Below are 12,662 nucleotides of genomic sequence, written 5' to 3'. Positions count from 1 at the left end.
TCCATCATCCACCCACCCACCCACCAGTCCGTCCGTCTGTCCATCCGTCCGTCCGTCGGTCTGTCCATCCACCCACCCGCTCATCCATCCATCCACCCACCGACCCACCCATTCATTCATCCATATATCCACCCACCTGCTCATCCATCCACTCATATCATATATCTATCCATCCGTTGTCCACCCATCCATCCACTTATCTACCCATCTATCTACCTATCCATCCATCCATTCATCTATCCATCCATCCATCCACCCACCCACCCACCCACCCATCCATCTATCCATCCATCCATTCACCCATCTATTCATCTGTTTTCCATCTATCTACCCCTTTTACCCAATCACCCACTTGCCCACCCACTCACCCCTCTACCACGAGTGTCTCTTCTGCACTGACTATAATTTCTGAAGCTGGCTGGGCCCCTCAGGCCCCTGGCATGCTGCATCAGGGAAGTGACCTGCCCCAGGTCACACAGCGGGTTGGTGCCAGAGTCCACACCCCTGACTTGGCAGAGGACCTGTGCCCTCAGTTTCCTCCCTGGGTGCCCGTCTCCCATGTCCAGAGGTGGGGGACTGAGGGGGAAGCCACCTGTCCCCATAAGCTCCTGTCTGTGAGCAAGCCCAGGCCAGTGGAGGCCAGCGGGGAGGGTCACAGCGTCTCATCTGTGCCCCTTCACCTTCTCCTTCTACAAAGAGAAGAGAAAAAACTGGCAGCTGCTGGGACACTCTGGGGCAGGAGGTGAGGGGTGGGGGAGAGGACTGGGACCTCTCAGCCAAGAGCGACAGGGGCCTGCTAAAATGCAAAAATATTTAGACAATAAATGAAGTATCAGAAAAGCATGCACATCTTGAAGAAATCAATCATCTTGGACGGTGTGTCTGGACGCTCGGCGCCAAGGCGGAGATAGTGCCTTGCCGGGGAGATAAGGGTTAATCAAGGATTTAATTCTGCAGGAGATAAAGCAGAGAGGGAAGAGCTAGGGGGGCTCCTTCCTCCCCAGGAGGGCGGGGCTCCCCACAGAGCCTCAGAGGCTCCTCCGGCCTTCACTCCAGCTCCCCTCCTGCCCCACACGTTATCTCCCCACTTGGGAGGGTTTCTAACCTTGTGCCCATATCCCCAGGATGGCCTGAGCCCCGGGCTGGAGCAGGACAAAATGTGGAGGCAGGTGGACTGGAGTGGGGGGTGGTGACTGCAGCCTGTGGGGACGACTCCCCGGCCTGCACCAGCCCCACAGCCCTGTCATTAGGGAGCCTTTGAGGGTCTCTGGGGATAGGCAGCTCTGGGTTCCAACTCTCCCTCTGCTCTTTGGTCCTGGGTACTTGGGGAATTGATTGACTTAGCCTCATGGAGCCTCAGTTTTCTCATCTGTGAAATGGAATGGCAGTATCCACGTCATAGAGTGGGGGAGAAGGAAGTGAGGATGGGCGTGTGGTGTGTCTGCAGCTCACAGAGCCTGCAGTCTTAGCCCTACGGCCTTTGCTCCTGGTCACTACCTGTGGGTTTTCGTGACACACTGAGAGTTCAGGGGTGGGAGCCACGGAGCCCCCATTCTATCCACTCATTCCTCCTGCCAACACCCTCATATCCCAGCATCCCAGCAGGGTCAGCTGCCGCTTGCATGCGCACAGCGACGGGGCTTGTGTGTGACAGAGCCAGCCCTCCACACCATGGCTTCCTTCCTGCGGGGCAGCTGAAGTGTGGCTCCTTCCATGGAGCCAAAGTCCCCCACCACTCAGCTTCCATAGCTCTTCTTCCACCCCTGCTCCAGGCCATGGGGCCAGGCAGGCACCCCTCCTGCAGGGCTGCTAGCTGCAGTGCCCACTGAGCCATGCCCTGTGGCAAGCACCACCCTGACCACCTCATGTGGCCTCCCAGCTGCCCTGGCAGGCAGTGGTGCCATGGGCTTCCCTCCTTCACAGACAAGCCCCTCGCCCTGCCCAGGCTCTCTGCTCAGGGTCTGCAGGCTCAGACACGAAGCCTCAGGCGCCCCTGTGGGTCCCAAAGACTGAGGAAGTGGAGGCTCAGAGTGGGCAGGGGCCTGTGTGCCGGGGGACACAAAGCAAGGACACAGCATCAAGGTGGGAGACTCGGGGGCCTGGGGAAGGCGGACACCCTCTGTCCTGGGCCAGCTTCCTGACGACTCCCTGAGCGGCCTGGGACACGCGTCTGCCTGCTCAGCTGCAAAAGGCTGTGTGGACGGCCCAGGAGGCCTGCTGGGCTGCGGACTGGAACCCTGGCAGGCCTTTCCGAGGTCCAGAGGCCCGGCCCCAGACCCTACGCCGCCCACGACGTGGCCGCATGCAGACCTGCAGGTTTCTCCACACCAGTGCCCTTTCTTAGCTGAGACGTATTTTAAAAGAAACCACTATCCCCTCTCAGGAGGAAACTGTACTGACTTGTCATAAGTAGGAGGTGGCCGCAGAAGCAGATCCAAGACAAACGACACAGGCACTCGGGTCTAGCAGCTGCCTTGGAAGCCTCTGCTAGGCGGGGGTCGTCACCAAGGAGATGACACACGTGTCAAGGCCACGGAGACCACGGCCCGAGGCAGCGCCTGAGTCAGAAGCGTCCACGGGGACGGACGCAGGACCGCCCTTTTGCCCTCTGCTGCAGCGGGAAGTCGCCGCCGTCCCAGCACCCCAAGGCCTGGCCATCGCTTTGTTCCTCCCTCCCCCGAATTTCTTTCTCCTGTGCCCCAATGCTCACTCATCTGTCAAGGTCCTGCTTAAAGAGCCCCTCCTCCAGGAAGTCCTCCTGGAGGTACCAAAGGCCCCATATCACCTCCCACAGGAAGGCCTCCCTGGGCCCCCAGGCAGTGAATCTCTCCCTGCGCTTCAGGTCCCAATGTCTCAGGCCCACATCTCCACACAGGCTCCACACCAATTGGCCAGAGCTCCTGGGCTGGCGTCTAAGCTGGGCCTGGCTGGGGGTGTGAATGAGGCGGGTGGGCAGGGGTGGGGGTGGAGGCTCCTTACCGGCTCCGCCTGCCCAGGGGATGAGGCTCTGGTCTGGACGCTCCCGTGGAATGGGCCCCAGGACAGGCCAGTAGTGAGGCTGAGTCGGGCCCGCACACGCCTCTGCCCATGCTGCACCACCGGTTCCAGCTCGTCTGCAGAGAGACATGGCAGGCATGAGGCGTGCCTGGCCTGGGGCCTGTACAGCCCCCTCCCGCCAGGGTCGGCCCAAGGGGCAGTGGAGGGTGGCAGTCCTCGGGGTCTGCGGCTGAGTGGCAGGGGCTGGGCGGGTGCTGGGTCCTGGGGGCCTGTGCAGCCCTGCAGCAGGAAGGATGCCCGAGGCTGCGTGCCCGCGAGCTGTGAACCCCGCCATGGTCGTTCTCCTGGGGCAAGGGCTGCAGGTGGACAGGCCCACAGAGTCCGGCCGCCCGACGCAAGGTTGGCATGAGTGTGTGTCACGGCAGACGGGTGGCCCCCAACAGATACATCGGCCTGCAATCTACGAACACGCCCTTATTCGGTAAAAGGGTCTTTGTAAATGTAATTAGATTAAGGCTCTGGAGATGAGAGCAGTGGGATTATCAGGTGGGCCCTAAATCCAGTGACAAGTATCTTCTAAGAGACACAGAAAAGCAGAGACAGAGAAGGCCATGGGAAGATGCAGGTGAGACAGGGTGCAGCTGGGAGGGTCGCCTGGAACTCCCAGAAGCCGACAGCTGCAGGAGGGAACCTCTGAAAGGCGTCTGGCGCTGCTGACACTTGGCCTTGGGACCTGGAGCCCCGAGGCTGGCAGAGGACACACGCATACTGTGCGAAGCCCCAGGTCACGCTAACTGAGGACACACACACACCTGGCCCCTACCCGCCTCCTGGAACCTAAGCCTGCTCAGTGGACAACAGGGAGTGGCTCCTCCCAGGCTACCCACCCTCTGCCTGGGAAGGCCGGGCCACCTCTACTCTGCTGTGGCCAGGGCTGCCGGGGCCCACGGAGGCCTCACATGGCCTGGCCTGGTCCCCTGGCCGCAGTGCTGTGGCGGCCCCACTTCCTGGAGCCCCGATTGGGCAGGCTGTGGCCTTAATGGGCCTGATGATCAGATAGCTGCTTGCCTAATGGCAGAGATAACATGTAAATACGCCGGGAGGCCCTGCTAAAACGTTTTAACTGGGTCTTTGTCTTCCCTAGGGCAGATAAGATGGCAGCGAACCAGGACTGGGAGGCCGAGGAGGCCCGAGCCCCTTTATCAGCCCCCAGGAGGGGAAGAGCGGGCTTGGGGTAGCAGGAGCAGCTCTGCCGTCGCAGCCTCACAACTGCCAGCCCACCCAGAATGCCCGGGTCCAGGCTCAGGGCTCTGACCACTGGGCTGCCCTCCTGCCCTGCTGCAGCTGGTTTGGCACCATAGGGTGACCGCTGTGAGCCGTGCCAGCATCACACAGGCCAGCCAGCACCTCGCCGCCCTACGGGGGACTGGGAACAGTCCTCCCCATGCACAGATAAGGACATCGAGGCTCCTGGGGGTGACGCGGCTAGCAGTGGGGTGCGTGGGGTCCAAACCTGGAGGCCTGGCTCCAAAGGCACCCCTGCATGTGACAGTGGTGGGGGCCCAGCCCCTCCTGTCCTGGCCGCCCCTGCATCTCTGACCCCCACCCGGCTGGCCCGTGCGGGTGTGCATGGGAGAGAAGAGAGTCCCTAAAGGGGGGCTCCCGTGTGTACCCATCTGTCCCTGTCTCTGTCTGGCCTCTGGTGGGTCCTGCGTGCCACCATCAAGTGAGCCTGTGCGTCACCCCACAGTCAGGCCTGGGTCACAGGGAAGTGAGTGGAATTCCATCTGGACCGCCAGAAACTCTGGGAGCTGCGTGGGGAGGCCCGGCGCGGGAACCTCTGTTCTCCTGCTGGGGCCTGGCGGGCAGGGAGGCCAGGGGGTGAAGGGACCTGAGAGGCTCCTGAGGGCACATCTAGGCCCACGAGTGGCTGTGACTTCCTTTCAGAGAGGGAAGGGGGTCACACGCCTTCCCCTCAGGTTTCAGAACATTTGTGAGCAGAGCCCCTAGGCCTGCTGGGCATGGAGCCCCGCTGGGAGCCCCTGCTGTGCACCCGGGGCTGGTGCCTACCTTTGGAGGGGTAGGAGGAGCGTGGCCTACAGCGTCCACACCTGCCCTGTGACACACCTCGGAGGTGCCAAGGTCCCTGTCCTGTCGGCTCTGGGCTCTTGCTTGCCCCCTGCCCTCATGGGGAAGCGGGAGGGCAGAGCTGGTGCCCACCCTACCCGGCCCATGCCGTACCCACAGGCAAACGGTCCTGCTCCCTAATCGGAGCTCCAGGGCCAGCTGGCCCAGTCTCCCAGATAAGAGCGTGGCTGGCATTTCCCGTGGTGGCTGCCCCTTCTGGGTATCACGCACCGCCAGAGAGGGCTGGCTCTGATAAAGGTGGCCATTCCCCTCGCCCAGGGGCAGAACCCACCACTCAGGGATGGCCGGGGGCTGGGTGAGGGGCCTCCAGGGAGTCCATGGATCGGAGGGGTGTGGGGCTGGGGACCAGGGCAGTGGTCACCATGACAACCCATCTCCCTGGACCAGGGTTCAGGCTGCTGCCTCCAAGAGGCTGTGCATGAGAAAGGCGCCTCTTGTGGGTGGATACAGAGCCAAGAAGGTGCTTGGATAGGTGAGGGGAGCACGGCTGACCTCAGCCCCAGCTCTTGTGCCCTTGTGCAGCACACCACCTGTGCAAGTGAACACAGAGGCCGTGGTGGTCTCACCCCCCGCTCACACCACCTGTTTCTAGCCCCTGTTCCTGCAGACACCCTCTCCCAGCCAGAAGGATAACTGCGTTGGGAAGTGGGGCGGGTCAGGCCTCCTGCTCCTGGCAGATGGGGTGCCTCCTGAGGACCTGACTCAAGCCTGGGAGTGGGTGAAGGTGTCCGTGAGAGAGGGTGAGGGGCCGAGGGGCCTGGGGTCGGGGGATGCTGAGGTGGGAGGGAGTGGCTGCTGGCCCCATGGCTGACTCCTCGCGCTCTGGTCTCAGCTTCCCCATCTCTAGACGGGTCTCCTGAGGAGGGGGTGACCCCAGGCCGCATGCGTAAGCCCCGCCGGGGGTAACAGGGCCACACTACAGGCACAGCACTGGGACAAGGACTAATTTATTCAGGCAAACAAGCCTGCACATGCCATTTCTAGAACAAACACGCCGTGCTGGGATTCAATTTCACCCCCAAGCCTCTGCAAGGAACCAAATGAGACGTTCCAGCCATTGCCTGTTTATATGATTGAAATGTCCACATGGGTCTTAAAACCCTCTGACGGCACCCCGTGGGGAGGGAAGCAGTGGGGGCCGAGGACCAAGCAGAGCTCAGCGCTGCGCCTGGGGCCAGGCTCAGGGCCCACTCCACAGAGAGGTGAGCCTGGCTGAGGGGAGCCCAGGTGGGTCTGGCCAGAGTTCAGGGCCTTTTGGGGGTGCCCGGGGAGGGAGAGCTGGGGTCTGCAGTCCATAGGCCTGGCGCCAAGTCCTGCCTCTGCCCAGCTCGCCAGCAGTTGTGTGTGCTCTGAGCCTCAGTTTACCCATGTGGAGGGGGGGGTGCCAGCATTACATCCCCTTGATGGGCTCATGCCGTGAGGTTAGGGGGTGTGTCTGCCGATGTGGCAAGCGCTGCTGTCCCTCCTAGCTGCCCAGATGGGCAGAGAAGCTGAACCAGGTGGGCAGCCCAAGGCTGCCCCTGGACTTGACCCCACCCCTGGGCTCTGGCTCTGCCCGAGGCCCTAGAAGCCCCCGAGGCCTCCCTCAGCAGCTCGGGTGACAGTGCCCAGCACAGGCGCTGTGGCCCGCTCCTGACGTGCACGGGTGTGCCAGCCTGCGGGGAGCATCTGCTCCCATCCCGCAGGCCCAGAGACTCCAGCAACCAGCTCTGGGTCACACAGCAGGGAGGGCAGTTGCTCCGGAGACCAGACCCCAAAGCAGCCCTCTGATAGAGGAGCCAGGGCTCTACCCAGGTCATCTGCTTTCTGAAGCTACTCTGCTCAGCTGCCCCGGCCCCCCAGGCCTGTTTCCCACCTGACCCATGGCCCTGGCAGTCTGGCTCGTGTGAGTTGACGAGGCAGGTGAAGGCGTCACCCGGTGGGTGTGCGGGTGACTGGGAACCCGGCCCCTCCTGCACACAGCTGGGCGTCTGGCCTGCCAGGGCCAGCCTCTGTGCCGTCAGCCTCTGCAGCGCCAAGTCCAGCCACCCCAGATGGTGGGCTCTGTAGTCAGTGCCCACTGTGGGGTCACCCCAGCACCCACTTATCTAATCGGCGCCATCACTCTGCCCGGCCCCGCCCTGTGACTCCCACAGGCCAGCTAGGCTAGGCTTTGCTGGGAGCGGCCCTGTCTCAGGGATCATGCTGTTTGCCTTTGATAAAAGTCACAAAAAAGGAAAGAAAAAGGAGTGGGGGCAGGGAAGGAAAAGGCCAGACTGGCGGGGTTCTGGAAGTCTCTGTGGGTCAGCAGGCTGGTAGTGAGGCTGGCACACAACCGTGCGGGCCCTGAGCACATGGGCTTCCACCGCGTCCTACGCAGACACAGACACCGAGGCCAGAGGGGTGAGCGAATCCCCAGGGTCACATGGCAGGCAGACCAGGTGGCCAGGGGTCAGCTGCATGGGCAGGGCGGGGCAAGCCGGGCCCTCTGTCCTCCTGAGCAGTGTGGGCCTGGCCCTCGCGCTCCACCATGACGCCATGTGCAGATTCCCTGGCTGATCGCACGAGTTTGGTTCTCACAAAGCCCTCAGGGGCCCCCCAGGGCCTGGAGCCATTTCATGGAGCGTGAGGTCGCCTGCCCAAGGTCACTAGCCCCAAAGTCAGACCCTCCTGGCTGGAAAAGCCTGTGATCTGGGTGGCAGCTGAGGCCCCAGGACAGAGAGAGGTGGCAGAAGTTGGAGGGCCATGTCTGAGGTTACACAGCCAGCAAGTGGCATGGGAGAGTCACGCCCAGGTCCTTCTGATCGCAAACTGAGGACTGCAGCCCAGGCCGGACCCCCACGTGCAGTGAATGCCACCCATAAGGCAGTAGGCCCTCCATGATGTCCCTCCCCATTCACAGATGGGAGCTGCCGGGCGGAGCGGGCAGAAGGCCACACGGAAAGGCCAGCAGGACGCCAGCCCTCACTCGCAGCGGTGGCCCCGGCCGTGGCACTCTGGACAGCCAAGATGGAAGGAAAAGTCTCACGCTCGCTAGGGAGAAGGAGACGGAGCTGCCGGCAGGTGAGATGCCAGCGACGGGACCCAGTGACGCACCAGAGCTCGGAGGCAAAGCTACCCGAGGGCTCTGCAGATGAGCCCACCTCTCAGAGGCCTGCTGAGGGTTCCCACCCTGCCTCCCCCTGGGTCTCCCGGGCGGGTCCTTGCAGGAGGGCTGGGTCTGGGAGAGGCAGCAGAGGAGCCTGTGAGCTGCGAGCTTGGGATGGGGAGAAAAATGGACCAGCTTTGCTGCTGAAGAAACAGATGTCACATACGTCTGGGCCCTCCAGCCACGCTGGGGAAATGGCTCTGCTCCTCAGAGCTGTGCCCCGCGCACACCTGGTGATGGCTGCTGCCCTGCGGACGCACAGTCAGGGCACAGCCTGCCCTGCCCGCCCACTCTGGGGCAGCCTCTTGCCAAGCCCCCTTTCAGTTGTTTCTGGATTATTCTGTGTTATTGTGAGCCCAGCATTGGAGCCAAGCCCCAGCATAAGACCCAAGTCCATTTTACTGAGGGGAAACAGGAGGGGCCTGCCCAAGGCCCCCAGCGCCCCACCCCGGAAGACCCAGGCCCACTGCCTCCCGGTAGGCTTCCAGCTCCTCCACCCTGGTCCCCCTGCCTTGGTGCCCCCTGACCCCTGCCCTGGTCTTCCTGCCCCTTGCCTTGGTCTCCCCCAACCCCCTTCCCTGGTGTCTGCCACTCCCTGCTCTGGCCTTCCTGCCCTCTGCCCTGATCTCCTCTGCCTTGTGCCTGGGGTGGCCCTGCTGGCCTCCTGGCCATGGTGCCTGGCCTCTGCTGGCCTGAAGCCCTCAGAGCACCCTGGAGGCCAGTGGAGAGCCCAGCGGTGGCCCAGAGCCCCAGGCCTTCTGGACAAGGGTTCCCTTCTCACTGCAGGCCAGAGGTTAGGGAAGGGCTTTGAACCCCAGAAGCTGCCTTCCTGAGTTTCCCAGACCCCAAACTAACAGTGGACGGCTGCAGGGGGCTGGGCCTTCGGGGCTGCCTTCCCTCAGGGTGGGACTCATGCTGGAAGCTCCATGGGGGTCCTGCCAGCGGTTGCACCTGTCCAGCTCTCTCTGTCAGAGGTGGGCCTGGCGCCCTGTGAGCCCACCCTCTGAGCACCCGCACACCCAGTCCAGTGTTCTCCTTGCCAAGCTGTGCTCAGAGCTCACGTCGCAGGGGACCTGGGCGGGGTCAGCAGGCAGGGGGAGCTGATGGCAGGGGGAGCTGGTTCCAGCGAAAGGCAGGTGCCAGGCGCAGTGCTGCCTCAGGGCCAGTCCACATGGCAATGCGCCAGGACGATGCCAGGTCCTCCCACTCCTCTGTGCCTCCGAGGTCCCCAGAGTGCTCACCGCCTCCTGGGGGCACCAAGGGGCAGAGGTCTTGATTTCATGAACTCTGTCTTCCCAACAGACTGTCAGCCCCTCAGGGCTGGCTGTTGACGGCTGTGTCCCCCAGGCACTGGGGCACCGTGGACCTGAGTGCCTGTGTGTGGAGGGCGATGGCAGCAAGGCCTGGGAGATGGCCCCGGCCGGCCCGGCCGCCCATCTACAGACGGGCAGGAAGGAGCAGCAGGTGCAGGGGCCTGGACGGGGCTTGGCCAAGCCTGGGCCTGGCGTCCACTGTGGAGCAGCTGCGTCAGCCGCTGGGCAAGGGAGCAGAGGAAGGGCTGTCCCCAGGTGCCGCAGCCCCGGCCTGCCCCGCCCACCCGCCAGCTGGTGGCTGTGAACTCCTCTTGCTATCACCGGGAACATCGCTGGGATTATTGATTTTTTGACACAGAACAACAGCCCATCTTTATCGGGCTGAACCCTGGCCTCAGCTAATGGCAGAGCTGGGACCGCCTGGGAATAGCAAGGAAGGCAGGGTGGGGCCCAGCTCCCCTGCAGAGACCTGGGGGCCCCTTGCACCTGCGGGCCCAGTGGCACATCCGGGAGAGGGGGTGTCTCTAAGAGAAGGGGCAAGTCCCTGGCCCCTCAGGGGCAGCCGGGCAGTGCTCAGGCCCAGAATTGCCCTTTCAGAGACCTGTCTGAACCCCTTCCATGGGGTTCTCGGGGGAGGGGGCTGTGGTCCCAGACATCACCACCTCTGGCCCCTCTGGGGCAGCTGGACCAGCAGGCAGAGCCTCACGGTGCCCGGGGGGCCCATGTCCCTCCATTTGCCCCAAGGGTCTGTGGGCAGGGCCCGGCGAGGGGCTGTTTCCTCCCCCGACCCTAGGTGGCATGGCATCTCTGCCCCTCTGCAGCGCCTCCCCAGGGCTGAGACTGAGAACGACAGCCTCATGTGGCCTCAAAGCTCGGAGACTCCAGGGCTCTTGGGGATCTGGAAGGCTAAATGCCCTGGGTCCCAGGCCTTGGTCTTTCCGCCTGTGAAGTGGGAAGAGGGAGCTAATTTGCCCCCAGGCCCTAGTAGCCTGGTCTTTGGGGACCCTGAGGCCTGAGAACAGGGGTGGAGGTCCCTGGCTCTCCCTAGCCCTGCCTTGTCCTTTCGGTGACTGGAAGCAGGATGTCAGATAAAGCTGTTGGCACAGAACGTATTTTCTTTACCTTATCTGTGTCCTATCGGCCTGGGCGCCCCGGCCTCGGCCCTGTTTTTCCAGGGTCTGGATGCCCTGGAGAGCCCTTCCTTCCCACTGTTCATTTGCCCTCTGGGGGCTCCATCTATGCTCCATAAATGGGAGAAGGCCAGTGAGGGCGTGGGTACTGTCTCAGCCTTGGGTAAGACCATCCTACCCAGGCTGGCAGCACCCACCCCACTGGGGGCAGCCATAGACACCCCGGATGTCGGCGCCCACTGTCAGGACACTGCCACCACCTAAGGATGGAAAAGTCCCTTCCAGAAAAGGCTGCTGCCCCCGAGCCTCACTGGCCTGTCCGGCTCGTCACCTCCATAGGTGGGGGGCTAAACAGGGGGAGCCTGAGGTCTGCCTGGCACCCGGGGCTCTACCTGGGGTACGGGGCCTGTGCCTGGGTGAGCCCAGTGCCACGTGAGCCCCGGAGGCAGGAGGTGCTTCCGTGAACTGTGATCACGTCTCCTCTTCTAAAAGCCGCGTGTGGTTTTATGGGAAGCCACAGAGAGTGCTGTCATGGCACTGATCTCCCCAACGCAGATGAGAAGACCGGGGTCAGAGAGGACCTGGCCCCACAGAGAGGCAGGTGGCTGTGGGTCAGACACAGGCCAGGCAGGGGCTCAGCAGGGGCCCTGCAGGGAGCACAGGCTGGCGTCCCCCAGACACAGCACCCTCCCTGGCACCTCCACTCAGGATCCCCGCTGGCCCCCGAATCAAGCACTGTGCAACACCGGCCCCACTAAACAGCCCCTGCCTCCCACCTGCTGAAGAGACGAAGAGACGGAACACAGCCTCCCATTTTCGGGACCCTGGGCCTTCGGGGCTGCTGGGGTTGGCGGGATGACAGCTAAAGGCAGCGGGTGGGGGTGGGGCCTCCCTGAGGGCTGCCCTGGATCTGCTACCGTCCGGCCACCATGTGTGCCAGGGTGACCCACAAATGGGCACCCCCATGTGGCCTCTGCTGCCCTTAGAACCATCTTCCTTCTCTGGTAGAAACGTGGCAGGACAGCAAAAAGAAAGAAAAATGTCTTGACATCTTCAACATGCTGCCCTGAGCCCCTGCATGATGCCCAGGAGTCAACTGCTGAGTCAAGGAGGCAGCAGCTGGTGGCACCGGGGCAGCCAGGACCAGGGGCTCTGACCTTCGAGGTGGGGACCCTTGGCAGGGACAGGGTCACTAAGACCACTGTCTCCAGCAGCACTGGGGGGAGTGGGGAGGGACAGTGAGGCTCCGGGAGGCTTAGGACAAGCTCAGGACCCACAGTGGCTCCCGCGTGGATCCAGACGGAAACCCGGGACCGAAGCCCAGACCCAAGGCCCAGCCACCCACAGGGCACAGGGACGGGGTTGGGGGACCTGGAGGGACACTCGCAGAGGTGTCAGGCATACGGGGCAGAGGCGGGTCCTGAGTGCCCGGCGCCTGGGCCCTTGGGCAGGGAGGGGGGCCGGAGTGGGAGGTGCCCTCACGAGACACAATAAACCCCAAGATAGCATCTGCGGCATCTCAGGCCCTGCGCGGCCCTTTCGGGCAGGATATGACCAGCCCTCCAGCCGATGGCGGCCCCTTTGTCCCATCTCCGGGGACTGATCTTATCGGCTGCGTACACTGCCGCTGTAATGGAAAAGCGCAGTGAGGAAATAAAAAGTTATGTGCAGGGACAGAGAAGAGAGAGAGAAATAAATAAATAAATAAATAAATAATGGGCTGGTGCGGTTCGGAGTGTTAACCACGGGCGGGGGAGCGCCTGCCATGCTGGGGTCAGGAGGTCAGGGCTCACTGGCCTGGTCCCCACCTCAGGTGAGCTCTGTGAACTGAGCCTTGGTTTCCTCATCCACCTAAGATCCCACTCCTGGGCTGGGGGTGACTCCATCACCAGCAGCACTGGGGGGGAGGACCCAGCACCCAGGACCACTGTCTCCATCACCAGCAGC

At 62.9% G+C, this 12,662-nt stretch overlaps 1 protein-coding gene across 1 annotated transcript in view; it reads right to left on the bottom strand.

Annotated features, from left to right (window-relative positions):
* The window catches only part of ZFPM1 (zinc finger protein, FOG family member 1), a 78,353-nt gene that overhangs the window by 20,155 nt on the left and 45,536 nt on the right, over positions 1-12,662 (bottom strand). Inside the window, exon 4 of the mRNA XM_032284661.1 lies at positions 2,980-3,113. Coding sequence (XP_032140552.1) covers positions 2,980-3,113 — 134 coding nt within the window. The remainder of the gene's footprint in view (positions 1-2,979; positions 3,114-12,662) is intronic.

Source organism: Sapajus apella, unplaced genomic scaffold (assembly GCF_009761245.1).
Source record: "Sapajus apella isolate SASKATOON/1434 unplaced genomic scaffold, GSC_monkey_1.0 scaffold15, whole genome shotgun sequence".
In the NCBI taxonomy this organism is placed as follows: domain Eukaryota; kingdom Metazoa; phylum Chordata; class Mammalia; order Primates; family Cebidae; genus Sapajus; species Sapajus apella.
Note: the sequence above shows the minus strand (reverse complement) of the source record. Positions and strands in the feature narration are given on the sequence as shown.